General features: G+C 37.8%; 2 protein-coding genes across 3 annotated transcripts; one reads left to right on the forward strand and one right to left on the reverse strand.

Moving 5' to 3' along the window:
- The first annotated feature begins 1,804 nt into the window (after positions 1-1,804).
- LOC107657646 (nuclear pore membrane glycoprotein 210-like) lies at positions 1,805-15,411 on the forward strand. Of its 2 annotated transcripts, XM_016445799.1 has the most exons (23): positions 1,805-1,939; positions 2,151-2,221; positions 2,319-2,420; positions 2,514-2,615; positions 2,727-2,852; positions 2,979-3,106; positions 3,731-3,926; positions 4,011-4,184; positions 5,077-5,157; positions 5,241-5,372; positions 5,444-5,599; positions 6,571-6,656; positions 6,930-7,098; positions 7,176-7,351; positions 7,424-7,644; positions 8,204-8,340; positions 9,348-9,471; positions 12,445-12,597; positions 13,058-13,341; positions 13,428-13,629; positions 14,446-14,532; positions 14,697-14,762; positions 15,237-15,411. In XM_016445799.1, exons 1-23 carry the CDS (start codon positions 1,900-1,902, stop codon positions 15,332-15,334), a joined length of 3,111 nt encoding a protein of 1,036 aa, XP_016301285.1. In that variant the 5' UTR covers positions 1,805-1,899; the 3' UTR covers positions 15,335-15,411. The 2 variants fall into 2 exon arrangements, with proteins under 2 accessions (XP_016301285.1, XP_016301286.1); XM_016445800.1 differs by lacking the exons at positions 13,058-13,341; positions 13,428-13,629; positions 14,446-14,532; positions 14,697-14,762; positions 15,237-15,411 and adding an exon at positions 11,688-11,695 and having other exon boundaries at positions 12,445-12,537.
- An 879-nt stretch (positions 15,412-16,290) lies between these two features.
- On the reverse strand, positions 16,291-19,527 carry rps27.2 (ribosomal protein S27). Its single transcript, XM_016445803.1, has 4 exons — positions 19,431-19,527; positions 18,716-18,824; positions 17,598-17,708; positions 16,291-16,576 (listed from the first exon to the last, which is right to left on the reverse strand). The coding sequence occupies exons 1-4, from the start codon at positions 19,434-19,436 to the stop codon at positions 16,548-16,550; spliced, it is 255 nt and encodes an 84-aa protein (XP_016301289.1). The 5' UTR covers positions 19,437-19,527; the 3' UTR covers positions 16,291-16,547.
- Between the last annotated feature and the right edge of the window lie 404 nt (positions 19,528-19,931).

The following is a 19,931-nucleotide window of genomic DNA, read 5'->3' on the forward strand; positions in this document are numbered from 1 at the left end:
ACTTGAGTGACAGGTGGATTGCCGCTGCTGTCACCACCGTCGAGCTAGGTGGGCGTGGTTTCAGCAGCCAGCTCCCGCCTCTTTGCCCATATCTGGGAGTGACGCGCGGTGACGCGCTGCCAAGATGGCGACGGCCGGCTCCGCCCACTTTTGAGCTTCAAAAACGCTCTTCTGAAATCTACGGGTGACGTCACGGACACTACGTCCATGTTTTTATACAGTCTATGGTTTTAATGCGCAGCGCTGTAAAAACGCGTCTGTCTCTTCTGGCTCTGCGCAAGTCAGCGAACGCAGATTTGAATTTAGCAGCTGGTGATGTTTTACTTTGTTCCATTACTGCCACCCACAGGACAAACTGCGCATTGCACCCAATATTATTTTGTGTGATACGATTCCAAATTTAGGGGGGCCAGAGCCGGGGCCAAGCTTGTTGACACGGGGGCACTGGCCCCCCTCGGCCCCCCCCTAGAACCACCCCTGACTAAAACCATCTGAGAATGAAACATCACATCATATCTCTAATTGACCATGAAGAGCACCATTGAGTCATGAATAAAACCTCGATTTTTGGTCATAAATGTTTCTTTTTTTGGTTACAGCACAGTGAGAGAGGCAGAAATTAGATTTACCAATTTAATAAAGCAAATCATTAGTCAAAGCAAAACACACACACACACACAAAATGGAAAATAATTACACGCAGACAGAATGCCAGTGATTGTGCGGTCACTTATTTATATTTTTACAAACCATGATGTGTGTAAATGTGCAGACACCAAAATGGTATTATATGTTAAATCATGAGAGTATTTATTTTTTAAATGTTTATATTAATTAACAATAATGGTTTATAACATATACATATATATATATATATATATATATATATACACACACACACACATTTTTTGTTCATTTTTCATTGTGTATACACACACCCCTTGTATTTATTTGATTTTAAATACAGTAAAAACAGTAATATTGTAAAATATTATTACAATTATTTAAAATAACTGTTTTATTTTAATATATTTAAAAATATAATTTATTCCTGTGATGACAAAGCTGAATTTTCAGCAGCCATTACTCCAGTCTTCAGTATTACATGATCCTTCAGAAATCATTCCAATATGCTGATTTGTTGCTCAAGAAACCTTTATTATTATTATCAGTGCTGAAAACAATTGTTCTGCTTACTATTTTTGTAAAAACCATGATATTTTTTTTTCAGGATTTTTTGATGAATAGAAAGGATAGAAACAGAAATCTTTTGTAACATTATAAAAGTTTTTAATGTTTTGTCTTTTTCAATCAACCTAAAGCATAAAAGTATTTTCATTCACCATGCTGAATAAAAGTATTTTCTTTAAAAAAAAAAAAAAAGAACACAAATCCTACATAATGTGACCAGTATGGTCATGAACTGGATGGCAAAGGAGGATTATTACTACACATTCTTGTCCCGTTTTCATCTAAGTGTGACTGATATCTCTACCAGCTTGTGTTCAAAGATTCATTCACGGATTAACTAGGTTCACAGTTTCATTTTCATGTGTGCTTTTCTGTTATATTTGAAGCATCTTTTTCTGCATACCTCCTATAGTGAGATAGGTTAAGCTTGATTTTATCATTATTTATTTAACGAGGTCACGCTTTATCTCTTTCAGTGTTTGGGCTTCCTTTCTTCTACTCTGATGTAATTAAATATCACATTACCATATTCTTTCATGTCATCCCGCTCTTTCTCTCTCTCAGTTATCTGTGTCTAGCACAATGGATGCTACGTTGCAGTTGTCTGTGTTTGACCAAAAGGGGGTGCAGTTTGATAATTTCACTTCCTGTTCAGTGAGATGGACCTCCTCTGACCTTGGTCTCCTCTCATTGTGTCCCCAGTCCACAATGAAAGATAGACTAACCCAGACAGGCTACAAACTACATGGTGTGTTTGGGTTTATATATATATATATATATATATATATATATATATATATATATATTATGCAACATGTTTGAAAAAAAAGATTAAAATGACTTTTTACTTGATAGATACACCACATAACCTTTAATGAAAATGGTATAAATGTTTTTCAAAACCATATGAAACCAATGGTGTCATTGACCCAAATCTAATAAATCTATCTGTTCTAAAGCCTGGCAGGTTCTTCAAGCCCACAGACAGACAGGAACTGTGACTGTCAATGTTACTCTTAGATGTCCAGAGGTGTGTGTTTATGTGTTTATTTTTGATTTGTGCTGTAATGTGTCCATATTAATGTGTGTAGGCCTGAGTAACGTATGAACTATGTACCCTGTATAAGATGTTGACAGCTCCAGCGTCTCAGTGTGTGAATCTGCGTTTGGTAGATGATGTACAGTGGGCCAGACACTCTGTCACTTTATTCAACCATCCAAAAGTCTCAGTGAGCAAGTTCATCCCTCTCTACCATTTCTCATCTGGCCTGTTTTTTTGTTATATTTTAATGACTCCTCAGTCAATACGTTCATCTCTGTAGGAAAATATGACCTTGATTCACGGCTCGGGTCACTTTCATGTCCATCTACAAGACAACCAGTTAGCCAGCATCAGTCATATGGAGAACGGAAATAGAATACAGGTAAGAGATTGTCTTCAAATATTTCACCACAAAGTGAGAGTACAGAACTAACTAACTAACTGTATTTTGCAATACAGATAAACTAGTTCACTTATAATCTTTCTATCCCAGGTGTCCCCACTTCAGTCTGGTTCCTCAGTTCTTTTGGCTCATGACCTCTGTGTAACCTCTGATCCTGCTGTGGCCTCCTTTCTTGTCTCTGACATCAAAGATTTCCGGATTGACTTCGTTAATACTGTACGATGTAGACCGAAGCTCCTCATCTCTTTCATCTTTTTAGATTTTATTACATATTTTTATCTTATTATTTTTTTTTCATTTCATGTTCACTGAATCTTTGTCTCCTATGTGTATGCTTTTTAGATTGAGGTCAGACATTCTGCTGTAGTGCTAGTGTGTGTTCTGGACTCAAAGAATCAACCGTTTCTTCACCATTACCTGTTGCTCATGAACCTCATGCTTATCCCTTCTTCATCTATCATTTCTGTGGAGTGAGTCTATGCCATGTGTTTTTCCTTGTTTCACATTTTGAGTTCAAGGACTACATTCTGCCCTATGTCTTTTAATTTAAAAATTATAGAATGATAATGATATAATATTTAATACATAATAAAAGTGAATAAATATGACTAAGTTAAGATGGTGGTGAGATGCTGGAAAAATAGTCAGGTGTGAGGCAAGTGGCTTTGGTTTGAATTATGAATGCATAGGTGAATCTAAATTTAAGAATTCCATTTCAAATTTAAATTAATTGAAATATAATTAAAATGGAATGAAATTCAAAGAAATACCTATAACTTTGTAGGAGTAATTTTCAGGAGAATGTTATCATATGCATATGAGGTATTTCCAGAAACATTTAATTATATTAACAATCAAATGTATTTAATTAATATATATATCCTATATAATATATATGTATTTAATTAATATATATTTGAAAATTTTTGTACATATTTTAGTTATTTATAACTTTTCATTTGTTCTTTCACAGAAAAATTAAAGCTAAAAACTAATTTAAAAATTTGAGTTAAAAATTCTAGTTGTAAAGCAGGTAGCTTTTGAATCATATTTTTCTTGAGTATTGTTATTGAGTACATTATGTATGCTTACAGGGACACGGGGCCAGTGGACAAGTACAGTGTGGGATTCCGTGTGACCGGCCTGACAGTGGGTGTGGTCAGTCTCCACCTCTCAGCAGTGGATGGACATGGGCGTACTATAAGCTCCTCCCACAAGAATATGCAAGTTTACCCTCCATTCAGTTTGCAGCCCCGTAAACTCACTCTGGCAGTTGGAAGCGTGCAACAGGTTGGCATGACAAGACACACCAAACCATAAGTTGGTTTCCACAGAAACACATTTTTTTACTATAAATATATATTTGTTGTTCAGGTGAAATGGGAGGGAGGGCCTCATCCTCAGAACGGTGTCAAGTTCTCCGTGAGTGACAGCTCTATCGCCGTGGTAACTGAGACAGGACTGGTCAGAGGTGTGGCAGTGGGTGTGGTCAAACTCAGAGGAGCTCTTCAGACACAAGATACAGAAGCATTGATTACTTTTTTACAGGTAGCCCGCATAGTTTACCTTTGCGAAACCTGGATTTCCATAGTTTTTTTTTTAAAGCCATTTGTAATTAATTTCCTGCCTTGTGGAGCCATACAGCCCATACTAAATATTGTTATTTACAAACGATCACATAGCAGTAGTCACACTGCACATTTTTGCATTTCACTTTGTCTCACGCATGGCACAGCATTTTAAAAACATGGTGCTCAAGGTGAAGTTCAGCTTTTAAAAAAAATATGCTTTTGCTTTAAAAAAGGCGAGGTTTAGGGCAGCAGATTAAAAGAAATGCAGGATCTAGAGACATGTTTTTTTTTTTAAGTTTAGCTTTATTTTAACTTGAGCTCCACGTTTTTAGAACAATTTGTCATGCAAAAGATGCTCGATGCAAACACAACAGTCAAAAACTTCTGTCTAGTGCATGTTTACATAGAAGAACAATGGAAAAGCAGCACGGTCAAATGCAAAATGGCTTCTTACGACTTTTAAAAACCACATTTTTACATATTTGTTTTTTTTATTTCAACACAAAAACATTTTGTGTAAAATGCCTCCTACTTAGATACTGATAATTATGAAAGTGACTCAAGAGCAAACATGTATGCTTGATGTGATTTTCCATTGCCGTGACACCCAACATGAATAATAAATGACTACTTACCCAATGCAGCAAATCCAACCTTTCATCCCTTATGCCTTAATTATACGTTGTCATCACTACCATTACTACATCTGTGCTCATACACACACATCATGTGCTTACATACACTCACATTACATATTTTAAACTATAATAATGATCTCCCAAAAAATAAAGAGACAACATTTTATATTTCTAAAAGATGTAATGCTATGCTAATGCTAAACCTAATAACTGTATGTGTGCTGTGATCAGGATGAAGTGGAGGTGGAGGTGTTTAACCTGACAGCAGTGAGGATACAGGCTCCTTTAGTGACTCTCTCCGTAGGAACAGAGGTTTGTCCATCTCATGCTCATTTTTGTTGTGTGCAGCCATGTTTTTGCTGTCAGGAGAAGTTTGGTTGAGTCTTTCATTTTAGATGCCGGTTTATGTGATGGGGAGTGACAGTGGTCAGAACCCTTTATCTCTGGGTAGTGTCGAGTCTGGCCTCAGTTTCCACTGGAGTCTACGCAAAGCGGGTGTGCTGGAGATCAAACCAAGGCATGCAGAGGTGAGATGCACACACAAAGCATGAATTGACTTGTTTGAACACTTGTTTGTGCATTACGCTGTCTGTTTTAGGTGGGCGTTAGTGTGTCTCCCTCTCACAGTTTCTCTGCGCTGGTGAGGGCCAGAGCTCCAGGCAGGACCAGCCTCAAAGTGTGTGTGCAGCTCCAGCAGATAAATGCCAGCAACACATCACTCTCTGATCATCTCACTGACGAGATACAGATACTGGTAAATACATCCTCCACAAAGAACCACCAATAGCAAGCTATTTAAAGGAGTCACGTCTTGAGGAAGCAGATTTTCCTTGATCTTCTGAGATAAAAGTGTTCACTATACTATAAAAACATATTGTGGAGGCTTTTTTTTTTAGTTTGCAATCTGATAGAATTAAATAAAGTTAATACTGTACTGTAACCCACTCAATCTTAAAATACATAATTCATCACATATTATTTTAGTCAAACGGATTAGGGCATGTTCAACAAGGCCAATTAGCAAAACAGGATATCTGGAAGTTTAAAATACTCAAGAATAAATTCATGGAAGAATAGTATTTAATCAAAAATATCATCAAAAAATAATTTAAAAATCATATTAAAATGTACACTACCATTCAAAAGTTTGGGGTTGGTAAGAATATATTATATATTAATATTATTACAATTTAAACTTTTTATCTATTTTAATATATTTTCAAATTTAATAATCCTGTGATGAATTTTCAGCAGCCATTACTCACATGATCCTTCAGAAATCATTTTAATATGCTGATTTGGTGCTCAAGTAACATTTCTTATTATTATTATCATTGTTGAAAATGGTTATGAACTGGGATACATTTTTTTTTCAGGAATGTTTGATGAATAGAAAGTTCAAAAGAAACAGAAATGAAGTAAAATAGATTTTTTTTGTAATATTAAATTATTTACTGCCACTTTCAATCAATTTAATGTGCCTTTGCTAAATAAAAATATTAATTTTGTTTAAAAAATAAATCCTATTGACCCCATACTTCTGAATGGTAGTGTCTAAACACAAATGAATACTACTAGTACCTACTAATAAAAATATTTACTTTCATATTATACGAAAACATTTCAACAAATGTGAAATACATTTTCGACATGTACTAAAGCATTTTTAGAATGTGGAGTTCACTCTAAATGTATTTCTTCTTTCTTGTTCCCCTCTTTTCTCAGGTGTTTGAAGAGATGCAGTTAACAGCAGGAAGCCCAGGATCCATCCTCATGTCTCCCCTCTCTCAGTACCCCCTGCAGAGCAATAAGTGAGTTTGTATGCCTGTTTCATGTCAGAATTATTTTTTTTTTTTTTGCCCAGCTAGTCAGTATCCACTCCATTAAGTCTGTTCCACATCACTGCAGTTCTCATGATGATTTGGACGAATAATGTACCTGATCAAAATTTAATTTACTTTTTTTTTTTTCTGAAGTATTGGATGAAGTTGGTTTCATGTAATCTTAGACAGAACATCCACAGACTATTTGCTGTTTAGTCAAAGGTCTGGTCATGCGTAGAATTTTTAAAATGTGTGTTTCAGAGACTGTCCGGTCCATTACACCCTTAGCCGCTGTGTCTCAGGGGCAGGACTGGTTACTGTTGATGATCAAGGAGTGTTAAGGACAGGGCCTGATACAGGCCTAGCTATTTTGGAGGTTTATGCCATGGACATTTGTGGTATCAACCAAACACTTCTGATCACTGTGGAGGTGAGTGTTTATTTTGATAAATACTGTAGGTTACCCTCATTTTAGATCCTATAATGTCAACATCCTTCTTGCCTTAGGTGTCAACAGTGTGGTTTGTGCGTATTTTGACTGTGTCATCCGTGAACAGTGATGGTGAAAGAGCTCTTCCTGCCTTCCCTCTGGGCTGGAGCATCCGTATCAGGGCTCTATACTATGATAACATGGGACGACAGTTCCACTCCCATAATATACAAACACTGGTCACAGCTAACAGGTAATTACACAGATACATGTTTATGTTTATGTTACTCGTGGTAGTGGTCTAACCTTATTTTTTCTGTCTCAGAGATGACCTTGTACAACTGATAGTTGACAAAGGCAGTCAGCCGTTTCTGGTGCAAACGGCAGCACCCGGTCTAACTGTTTTGAGGGTGCAGGGAGACACTACAAACCCATTTCTGAGCGATTACACCCCTCTGTTTGTGATGCCTGCCATCTCAGAGCCCCCAGGATTCCTGCGCTCTGGGGATGTTATCTGTTTCAACTCTCCCATTACAGACCAGCAGGGTAAATCACTAGGTTACTAGGAAGCAGAGCACCAGTTTTAGTTTTCAGAAACAAACCCCTCTAAACTAAAACCTAAAGTATACTCCATTATTGACACAAAAACTAAATATATGCATACAGCCGAGTGTCATAGTATATTCTATTTGATGGTGTGCCTGTAAAAGGCACTAGAAGGGCACTGTAAAAAGCCTCTAAAATGCGCACTAGAAAGTTTTATTCTTGTCTAGTGTCTGTGCTATTTCTCTTCTGAAATTATGACTGATAAAATGCTTTTGTACTTGTTTAGAGTAACTCTTAAACCCGTCACACAAATTCTTGTCAAAGCGGGTCTTGTTCCATCTCATCCTTTTCTTTTCCGACTTTGAAACAACAGCTTTGCCCAGTGTTGCCACCTTGTGGACAAAAAATGAATGGTGCGTGTGCAAGCTAAACGTACAAAGTACTCAAGGACAGAAAAATCGACTGCACATGTCAACATGCGCATACTGTGATGATGAAAAATTACATCATGTGCACTGTATGCATACCTTGGTTTTGCATTTGTTTTTCTCTCTTTAAGGTCAGCGAGGCAGATGGGATGTGTCATCAAGTGAGATCCTTCAAATGAACTCTGAGACAGGAGTAGCATTTGCAAAGAATTCTGGGACAGTGGTGGTTTACTACATGCTAGAAGGGGGACAGCAAACCTTCAGAGAGGTAATAATCAGTGCCTCTGTGTAGTTACATAAGTGTTCTCATGTTTTGTGACATAATAGCTCTGTTCCAAAACTTAGTGAGCTGCTTATGGAGAACGCATTTTAAAGGGGTCATGTGACGTTGCTAAAAAGAACATTATGTTGTGTATTTGGTGAAATGCAATGTGTTTATGCGGTTTAAGGTTAAAAAAACACATTCTTTTCCACATAATGTACATTACTGTTGCTCCTCTATGCCCCGCCTTTCTGAAACGTCGATTTTTACAAAGCTCATCGTTCTGAAAAGTGAGGTGTACGCTGATTGGCCAGCTATCCAGTGCGTTGTGATTTCCTGAATACCTCAAGCGTGTGACGGAAATATTACGCCCCTTACCATACTGTGATGCCCTGTGTCCCAAACACAAAAAGACAAAAACAATAAATCCCATTACAAACGATCTATTGCATCCAGTGGGGACATAATTACTGATTATAATGACTTATACTGTCTTTTTACGCGTTGCGTTGCGTATCGCGCTGCGTAAACATAAAACCATATCTGGAGAAACGACAGGCGCTACAACATTTGGGCGGCGTTATGCACATCTTCCCACATCGTGACGTAGACATGTGGGGGGGTGTTAGAACGAGCCATTTTAGGTAGGCGTGGTTGACTCTTAACTTTTATAAAGAATATCTCTTTGGATTTGAGACTTTAGTCTTTGCAACTTTACAGATCTTCTTTATGCACCAAGAGCTTGTAACACTCCAAAGAGAAAGGAAAAATTTAAATTGCATCATATGACCCCTTTAAGGCATTATGGGTGGCAAAACAGTTCTGTTTATATACCTTACCTTGTGGGGGGTGGGACAATGGGAGGCTTTTGAGTCAGAAAAGTTTGAAAACCACTGATATAGTGCATTCCAGATCAGGTCCATCTGTTAGAATGTGGAGAGGCAGCTCACTAGGTTTTGAAACAGACCAATTGCGAATGTTATAAATTAAAAGACTCCTCTGGTGTCATGCAGGTAACAGTGGAGCCTGCGTCCATTCCTGTGTTCATTCCTCCTGCTGATAGGCTCCTCATTAACTGGCCTGAAGCCTCAGAATATACAGTCAGAGTGGATCTGAACACCTCTGCTGCCAACACAGGTGAGTCCTTTCCAGGGGTGTGAAGTAACGAATTACAAATACTCACGTTACAGTAATTAAGTAGTTTTTATCAGTAATTGTACTTTTTTGAGTAGTTTAAAAATTGTGTACTTTTACTTTTACTTGAGTACATTTTAAGTGATGTATCGGTACTTTTACTCCGCTATTTTCCTCCGTTTGTGGTCGTTACATGCTTATTTTAATTTTATTTTTATTCATCAACGTGATTGGATAAAGAGTAATAGGTCTCGTGACTTTCGTCAGATCAAATTGTTTATAGAAAACTATAACAGCCAACTGTTTATCATGGCTGCTGGAAGCGCATTCTTCAAGCATCAATTCAGTCGCATGTTGCTCTAACTTAGTATGTTAAGGTAAATTTCGGATTTCTGCTTACTAAATGGGTTGCTACTGTATATGCTTGCCTGTCTACACAGCCTGAAATTTGGTGTGAGGTTGCGGTTATTGCACACACTGTTAACTCCCACAAGTGCCACGTTCGGTAAATTCCCACTCACTTATGAGACGCGCGAAAATTGAGGACCAATCTGCGTTAATACACTGCATCTGTGCCAGCGCGTGATGTAATAAAACTGAAGCTCGTTAATAAACGTTTTTTTGTATTATTTTAATTTTTTCAATCCATTTTATACAATCCGCCTTCATTTAGCAAGTGCACTCGCGCATAAACAATTGTCAAGTTCAACACTTTTTGTTCCATTCAGTTGTGGATGCTGCTGATTCACCAAGACCGCCGCGGCTGAGCAAAGAGACATGCGTGTGTGTGTGTGTGTGTGTGCGTGTGTATGTGTGTTTGTATTGCTATATTAGTGAGGACCAAAATGTGACAAAACACCTTTTAAGTGAGGACCTCTTGGTAAAGTGAGGACAAAATCGTGGTCCTCACTTTATTTTGCTCAATATAGCCCCCAGGAGGGAGGGGCATTGTGCTATGCAAATTTCTCAGATGTCCTTACTTCAATATCAGATCATGACGAAACTGTGTTTCCTTTATTCTCCTGAGCTCCCTCTAAAGGATAAAGACGTGTACTGCAGCCGATTTATTATTGGCTGGAAGAGAGCAGCTCCGTGTTTTTGATTGGTTGGCTTGGTGATTTTTGTGATTGGTAGGCCAATGAAAAAAAACATCTTTAAAAGAAACTGTATTTATTTCTTAAATATCACAATTACTTTCCGAAATAAAGAGTACATAAAATACGATGTCTGGATTTCAGCAACAACTGTCTCACAAATTAATTTAAAATGCAATTGATTTTCAACGAGCTGCATATAATGGCGATGTATTATGCGCGGCGAATCGGTGTGGGTGTTATGCTTTTTGGCGCCAGCATTACGTCACGTGGCGTATGTAAATCGAGCTCGCGTGCCGCGACCGTGACAGTGACGTGTAGAACGACGAGAGAAATGTCGGAGCGAATGATCCGGAGACTGACGCGGCTGCGGGAACACCACAGAATCTGTGAGGACAGACACCGGAGGAGCTGTGTGAAGGACGAAGTAAGTCATGTTTTAAAACATTAACTATGAACTGTCGATTTATTTTACTTGAGTATATTTTTTCAGTACTCTTTCCACCACTGGTCCTTTCACACCTCCACATGAGATTCAGGGAGGCCGCTGTTCACAACCATGGAAAACACCTGATGGGCCGTTAATCCAACTATATAAGGGGAATTTAAGAATAATGATTAATAATTAGCCCATTGGGAAGTTTAAGAGATTATAATCCAGATATTAAATTCTGTCTGGAGGATCCACATGCCCCCCTTTAATCATTTGATTCTTAGACTTGAAATAATTCTCAGTGGTTATTATCTCTAACTCTTTAATATGTGCAATTAAAATGTGGTGGGTGGGAAGAGAAATTATCTCAACTTTATTTGACCTGCATAGATCTTAGATCTGGGCAGGATTTTGACTTTCAGAGACATGGATAAATTCCTGCACAGATGGAATATGAGGTTGTGATTGACTGAATCAGATTCAGATACAAGTAGCATTTCTGGCATGGTAAAAAAGATTTACATTGCCAAAGCATTGATAACGTTAAATTAGACACACACACACAAAAGTTTGATAAAATAAAAATGAGAGGGAAAAGGCAAAAAGGTACACAATGATTTGTTTTATTTAAATGCTGTTTTGTTATTTAAATAAACTGTATGTAGTTTTTTTGTATTTTCACAACTTTGGAGCTCACCAAGTGAGTGGAATCACTGTCGTGAATATAGCATTGTCATAATTACAATGGATAGCTGTACATTCTCAATGATCCAGAGAGTTGTTCAGAAAAGAGGAGTTCTGTCATATGCTGGGTATGTGTTGTGGGGAAGTCGTGGCCTAATGGTTAGAGAGTCGGACTCGTAACCCAAAGGTTGCGGGTTCGAGTCTCGTACCGGCAGGGATTGTAGGTGGGGGGAGTGAAAGGCGTTCTCTCCCACCTTCAATACCACGACTGAGGTGCCCTTGAGCAAGGCACCGAACCCCCAACTGCTCCCTGGGCGCCGCAGCATAAATGGCTGCCCACTGCTCCGGGTGTGTGTTCACGGTGTGTGTGTGTGTTCACTGCTGTGTGTGTGCACTTTGGATGGGTTAAACGCAGAGCACTAATTCCAAGTATGGGTCACCATACTTGGCCACATGTCACGTCAAATTTTTATTTTTTTTACATGTGTATTTGTTGCTGCTGTAAAGCAACCCACCCCTTTTCCTGAATTTCATACCCAAACGTACATACTCCCAGAACAGACGTTTAGGGGGAGCGTGGGAAAAACCAGAAGCCATTTGCCTTATTAGAAGTCAGTGTACCATCAGAGTAATTCTGAAACTGATATTTCAAGGTTTTAAAAAAGAGCTTACAGTTGCTTTAAACATTATTTAAATGTTATTCAGTATTGACAATAGTGTGTGCTTGTGACTCTCTCTCTCTTTCTGTCTCCTTCTCCATGGTAGCTCAATGCAATCTAGACCAGTGGGAGGCCATAGAGAAGAAACTACATCCTGAGGCAGAGCTACTGTGCTCGCTACACTTTGGCGCCCCCTATCCAGAGATGAGAATACTGCAAACTATCTTTAATGCAACACCCTTCTACAATTCATACACTGGTGAAACAAGTTTTACATAAGATTCTGTATTAAGCTTCATGTTAAGTTTGGAGTCTGAGAGAGCCTAATGGTATTTTAATAACTGGAAAATCACAGTGAAAATTGATTATAAACAGAATTTTAAACTTGAAAACACATTTGAAACATTCTCAATTTATTTTATTTTTATTTTATTTTACCCCAACTGTTTTTAACACTGATAAGAAATGTTTTTTGAGCAGCAAATCAGCATATAAGAATGACTCTTGAAGGACAATGTGACACTGACGACGGAGTATTTTTTGCTGAAAATAAACTTTTTAAAATATATGAAAATAGAAAACATTTTAGATTGTAATAAAATCAGTATTACAGATTTAATGCATTTTGATCAAATAAATGTAGCTATTTTATTTTATGTTATTAAGTGAAGCAAGCCTGTACGATTCACTTCTAACCTGTATGTCGTGTCCTGTTTCAGCTCAGTACAGCTGCAGGATCTCTGTGCAGCCCCAGTCAGACTCCATCCTCCATCTCCTGTCCACTTGGCCTCTCTCCATCCATCTGTCTGCCTGTCTGCGGACTCAATCAGCCCCAGCTGCCCTGCTGTCGCTTCCTCAGTCACCCCCTTCTTTTCAGCCTTCCCTTCAGCTCCCATACGTGCCAGCATTTCATTGTCCTGTCACAAAAATCAAACTTTCCTCCCAGCGGCCTGTGGCTGAAATCACAGTGTTTGGCACCACAGACATGCTCAGCACACTTAAGGTGAGAATGAGAGAGATCATGTGAGAGATGCATTTGAAATGAAATCACTTTTCAGTTTTTTTATTTCTTCACTCTTATCTAATTAGGTTAAGTCAGACACCCCAGACATTGTGTTATCTGATCCGGTCCGGTCAGATGAAGACCCCACCCTCCTCCTTATTTCAGTCTATCCAACCTCACATTTCCTGGATCATGTACCATCTACTGCAAGCATTACTCTGTACACAGACCTCTCTCCACAAAAGCACTTTGTGTTGGTGACTGGAGTGATGGACAACCTGGAGTCAGGTTAGAGAGCAAGAGACACACTTTTCACAATATTCTACATGTACACTAATGTTCAACAGTTTGGGGTCAGTATGATATATTTTTAAAGAAATTAGTATTTTTATTCAGCATTAAATTGTGACAAAAACATGACATCAAAGATTATATTTCAAACAAATGCTATTCTTTTGAACTCTCTATTCACCAAAGAATCCTAAAAAATGCATCACAGTTTTCATAAACATATTAAGCAGCACAAATGTTTTCAACATTGATAATAATCAGAAATGTTTCTCGAGCACGAAGTCAGCATATTTGAATGATTTCTGAATGATCATGTGACACTAAAGACTGGTGTAATGATGCTGAAAATGCAGCTTTGCATTACAGGAATAAACGGATCCCTGCACATGACACGCAGACAGAAATATATTTATTGTGGCCACAAATTTTTGTTCTTTCATTTTTAATTGATTCCCTGGTTTTAGCACATGGCCATGATCTACTACTCGTTCATTCATTTTAATTAAATCGTGGCCACAAATTAAGAATTTAATTAAAACCTAGGGAATGAAAAAGTACAAATTGGGCACAATTACAAAAATTAGTACAGTGTGGCCACAATTGACTAAAATAAGGGAAAGGATTGATCATTTGTGGGACAAATTCATAATTTTATCAAATAAATACAGCATTAGTGTGCAAAAAACCCCCCGAAAAGATTGTGTTAACCCCAAACTTCTGAACAGTAGCGTAACATATATATATATATATATATATATATATATATATGTGTGTTTCTGAAACTGTGAAAATGCTCTTTATTTGTATGTTCAGGTCATCTTGGAACAAATTCTGGGCACTTGCTCATTTCAGTATTTGCTCTGTTTGCTGTACTGGCCGCTACTGCTGCACTTTTCATAGGTAGAGTCAAACTTAAAAGAGTTTTAACTTCGGATTCTGTGCTACACTGAATGTGCTTGATGCCCAGTGGTTCACTTTAAAGCCGTCATGTGATTCAGAATCAGGATTTGAAGCTTTGGCCCTGCAGATTTTTTAATATTCTCTTAAATGTTTGATTTCCACAGTGTACAATACCATGCTGTCTCTCACACAGACTGTACCTGCAGTCCTCACACCCTCTACTAATGCAGGTGACACCCCAATTTTATTTGATTCAACTGCTTTACCTTAAAGGTGCACTTAGTACTTTTTATGTTAAAGTCGGCATGAATTGATAACTCACCCTGTCTATTTTTAATAAGTGATCTTATTGTGAATGATTCATCCCTCCTTAAATTTGTTTTAATCAAATGTCAGACATCAATCTTCTGGTAAAACCACTTTTCTCTGGTGGCTGTATGAAGGACTTCATTTAATCCTAATCCATTTAAATGCCGCCCCTTTCTTACAATCATTTGCAAGCTCACATTTAGATGTACCTCCATCCAATCAACACCCGATGGATTGAACAAAGTCCCTGCCCTACATTGTTTTCTTTTGGATAATCATTTTCACTCAGATGAACATCACAATACAGAAGAAAAGTTACTGAGCGCAACTAAATTAGCATGTTATGGTTCAAACGTGCTACCAGACCGATATGCTTTTTTCTAATTTTCTTTCAGAAGATGACAAAAGAAGACATTTCTATCTGTGGCTTTCACCATCGCTGGCAACACCAAAAGTCCTGCCGAGAAAACGGTGGCTCTGGAGTACTAAATAACTTAATGTATCTTTTCTTCCCTCATGTTATTCTTTCTGAGCCACAGTGAGAATCTTTCAAGTAAATGGTTCTTTCATTTATTAGTCTATACCATGGCTGTCCAAATTCGGTCCTGGAGGGCCGATGTCCTGCAGTTTAGCTCCAACTTGCCTCAACACACCTGACTGGAAGTTTCTATGCCTAGTAAGAGCTTGATTAGCTGGTTCAGGTGTGTTTAATTAGGGTTGGAGCTAAATTCTGCAGGACACCGGCCCTCCAGTACCGAGTTTGGACAGCCCTGGTCTACACAATTCAGCAGTAAACACATGCAAATTACTTCAGGGTTTTTTTTTTTTTTTTACTTATGCTACCTATCTTTCTTACTCTAAAATTTGAGGTCAGTATTTTTATTTTTTTAAATAATGCTTTTATTCTGCAAGGAAGCATTAAAAGTGCATCAAAAGATTATCAAAAGTGACAGTACAGACATTTATAACATCCATAAATATTTCTTATTCAATTGAATTCTGTTGTGAACTTTCTGAACTTTTCATCTTGAAAAAAAATAAATGTTTCAGATTCCACAAAAATATTAAGCACAATTATCAACTTTGAAAACAAATGCTTCTTGAGCATAAAAATGGCATATTAGAATGATTTCTGAAAAAATCATGAACAATGAAGACCGGCGTAATGGCTGCTGAAAATTCAGCTTTGAGCCGTGACACTTTCTGTAATATCAAAAAATTGTACTGACCCAACACTTTTGAATGATAGTCTATGTATAATGCCTGTCACGTGTGAATAGTCTGACTGTTGCTCATCTAAACAATGCATTCAATATTTAAGGAAGAATATTTGTATTACCTGGTGATAATATTAAGTTGTACAACAGATGAGCATGACACTAAAGCTCTATATTTATGTGGCAGTGACAATGCAGATAGGCTGGTAAATAAGCTACCACAACACACAGATAAATGAAAAATGAACCTTTATTTTAGTAAGAGAGGGAGAGAGAGACAGGTTTGGTGGTTATACACCTCACACGCTCCGTGTTCAGACAGCACTTTGACATTTCAAGTTTTCTAGCACTCTTCTCGGTTTAGCTTTGATCTCCACTGCCCCGTTATATATCAGAAACACGGCCTCGGAGTCACTGAAATCCCTGTGAAGTGGCCAATCCTGTCTCTCCTCCCGTGGTCTCCCTCCTTGCATAATGGTTAATGAGAGACTAGTGCTGCTTTCTCCTGAACGAGCATCCTGTTAACAGAGAGAAAGATCAAAGCTTTTAGAATTCAGCTTAAAATCAATTCTATATTTTGTCACACAGTAGTGGAAAATGTATTTCTATGAAAAAAAAAAAAAGTGAAAAGTTGTTCAAGACAAACATTTTAAAGAATGTCATAAGCGTATCGTTTCATGTAGGTTGCCCTGGCAGGTGCTTGATTAATGTGCCTGAGGTGTTTTCACCAACGCATTACTTTATTTTCATATCCGTAAATGTTAGAAATTCGTGAGTAGATTCATTTTGAAAAGTTGCTCATCTTGACAAGGTTCTTAAACCTCAAAAGACTTCAGTGAGCAGAACTGAGAAATGCATTTATATATATATATATATATATATATATAAATAAATAAATAAAAGGCTTTTTGTTTAATCTGAGGAATAAATTAAGCAAAGATCAATTATTAAAATAATTGTTAGTTGCCATAAAATTCTCAAAAAACTAAATTAGCGTTTTATAACCGTTATAATAAAGCAATTAAAATTATTTTAATAATAGAAAATATGAATGTCAATTTATGGCTGGGGAACTAAATAATTAGATGGTGTTGAGTGGGACAGAAACAATCTGCTACTACCTCTCCCACTTTCTGCTGAACTTTATGCCAGCAGGGCAGAGTGTTTCAGAGCTTCACCAATCATCAAGCTTTAGCTCAAGAAGAGAACAATGATCAAGTGGGAAACACTGGGGTGGTCTGTGTGGGTGTGTTGCCATGGCACTGGTACATTTACAAGTGCCTGTATGTGTATCTCTGATCTGTGAGTGCACTTCCAACCATATTTCTCCCACACGAAAACATGAATTCATTAGTCATCTTCTGACGACTGTATTTTAATGTGTTAATGTGACATGTTCTGACTGCTGCTGTAAAGAAGAAAATCCCACTGAGGGATTCTGCTTGTGGGATCAGATTTATCAAGAAACTAGGTTCTTTCATGCTTTGGGCAATCCCTCTAAACTCATGTGCACTGGTGGCTTGTGTATACAAGCGATACCTTCTGTGAGGCGCGCCTTTCCTCCGGTGGGCTGGCACAGTACTGTAGAGCATCCTACACATAAGACCACTGTCTGTGCGTGACTAAACACCGTAGTGATCTTATAACAGCCTGCAAAGAGAGAATGGTGAAAAGTTTTAAACACTCCATTACATAAGCTTGTGATCACATATGCAGGACACACAGCATAGGACCCAGAAAGCAACAATGCCTGCCCACTTTTTCAACAGCCTTGGTTCTAGAAATATTTTCTTATTCTCTTTCCCCCATAAGGATTAAAAAAAAAAAATTTTTTTGAAAAGTTTTTAGTTTTGCAGCGCTTCATGTGAGTGGGTGGGTGCTGAATAGCTCTTTAGGTGCGTTTTGCTTGTTTCGATTCTCTTATATGGTTTGTCTCTAAAGGATAAGTTATTGTTCAAAATCCATTTCCCTATGGAAAACATTAATGCTTAAAGTTACATCTTATAATTCATCAGGCATTGTACAGTGATCGTAATGACATAACCAGGGGTCTTTTTTGGTGGATATTGAGATGGAGCAGGGAGTCTGGGACCCTGTTACAAAAACTGATTAGGCCTACTGCATTTTAAGCCTGGATTATAACATTTCTGGTAGTACCATCATTATGCATTTACACTGCACTGCAAACTGTGAGCTCTGAGGTTGTTAATCAATGGTTTATGCTTTTATTAAAACCCTCAACCCGCATTATTTCAACTTATCCTACCAATAATCATGTTTAATGGTGGAAACAGTTTATTTTTATCCATTTTATTTCATGTCGTTCACACCGTTTTATGGGATTTTAGTTCATTCCCTTATTAAAGCTGTTAAGCACAAAGTCTTGTACCTTTTTGTCCAAATTTCAAATACTTTTTTCCTTCACATAAAAGTTTGTATTGTTGTGATTCACCTTGTAGCTGGTTGGTTCACTTCATAGCTTATAATGCTTAAACGGAGACATTTTAAAAATCTCTGTGGGGAAAAATACTTCCAGAACAAAGGCCACTGAAAATGTTGTCCTTTGCTCCAATAACTGACAAAGTGATAGCTCTGTAACTAATGTCCCGTAGTGGCTCGGCTTGTTTACTCCGAGCACTCAAGTCTGCAGATGTTACCTGGGCATTTGACATCCATAAAATAAGAGTTGGGACTCTGTACGAGACGCTTCTTCTTGTGTCTTCTCTTCTCCTCCTCTGGCGTTGGGTGCAACAAGTCCTTCGAGAGCTAAAAAGTGATGAGAGATGTGTCAATCACATTTGCAAAGGCTCAGCTATGGTTTATCGAGGACGCAGCCATGTTATGACATCTCGACAGTCACAACAACAACAGAACACAAGCACCATATAAACGCTAGAACTCAATAGCGGGAAATGTCACACAAGTGACAGCTGCATAGGCTTGATGATATAGCTGATAAACTGATTATCAAAAGATTAACAACACTGCCACTACAAAGGGTGACTCGATTCTTCACTTTCCGTTTAACCAACTATAAGACGGACATGCTACCAATATTCCACCTTCAAAAATAATAATCTTTAAAGTATTATTTAATTACTAAATCTCAACGTATCATGTTTTATTTGTACAGGAAGCGCGCTGCTCGACATGCTTCTATAAGCACATGCACGCGGCCATCTTGTTCCGATCCACGTAGCACGCGCTTCGCTCTTTTCTACCAAGTTTAAACCTGTAAATAGGTGAAATTAATATATCGTGGCCGGTAAATTCATAAAGACACGATCCCCCCCACGTCATCGACGCTATTTAATCCAAACACCAGGCGTGATTAGGTCTTAAATGGACTTGCTTATAACAGCACGCACTTACAGGCATTTTAGCGACAGCGGAGCAGCAGCCGAAAAGGGGGGGCGAGCGGAAATACCCGCTTATATGAACGGGGCTCGTGAGCAGGGGCAGGAAATACTTCACTAACTTTTAATAAAAGCATTCTTCTTAATTCATTAACAAAGTACTGAGCTTAGACAGCCTGTGAGTTATGTGGGTAAGTTCAAAGGCTGTTATATAAACTCTCGGACGTCACTCTTAATGAGACGTAATAATAGGCAACCTAATATATTATTACAATAATTAAATAATAATTTAAATATATTCATATTTTTAAAATTTATTTGGGATCCTTTCGATTTTACTTTTCAATCCTTTTGTAATTTCATTATATTCAAAAATTCAAAATATTGTTAAATACTATATAACTGTATAAATAATCGGCCTACTAAAACAATGGTGCTAACACATTTCCATTGTGACAGGAACAGCCAATATGGTCCCAATTTGCACAACTATTTAAAATTAATTCATCACTACTTA

Source organism: Sinocyclocheilus anshuiensis, unplaced genomic scaffold (genome assembly GCF_001515605.1).
Source record: "Sinocyclocheilus anshuiensis isolate Anshui unplaced genomic scaffold, SAMN03320099.WGS_v1.1 scaffold43, whole genome shotgun sequence".
Classification (NCBI taxonomy): Eukaryota; Metazoa; Chordata; class Actinopteri; order Cypriniformes; family Cyprinidae; genus Sinocyclocheilus; species Sinocyclocheilus anshuiensis.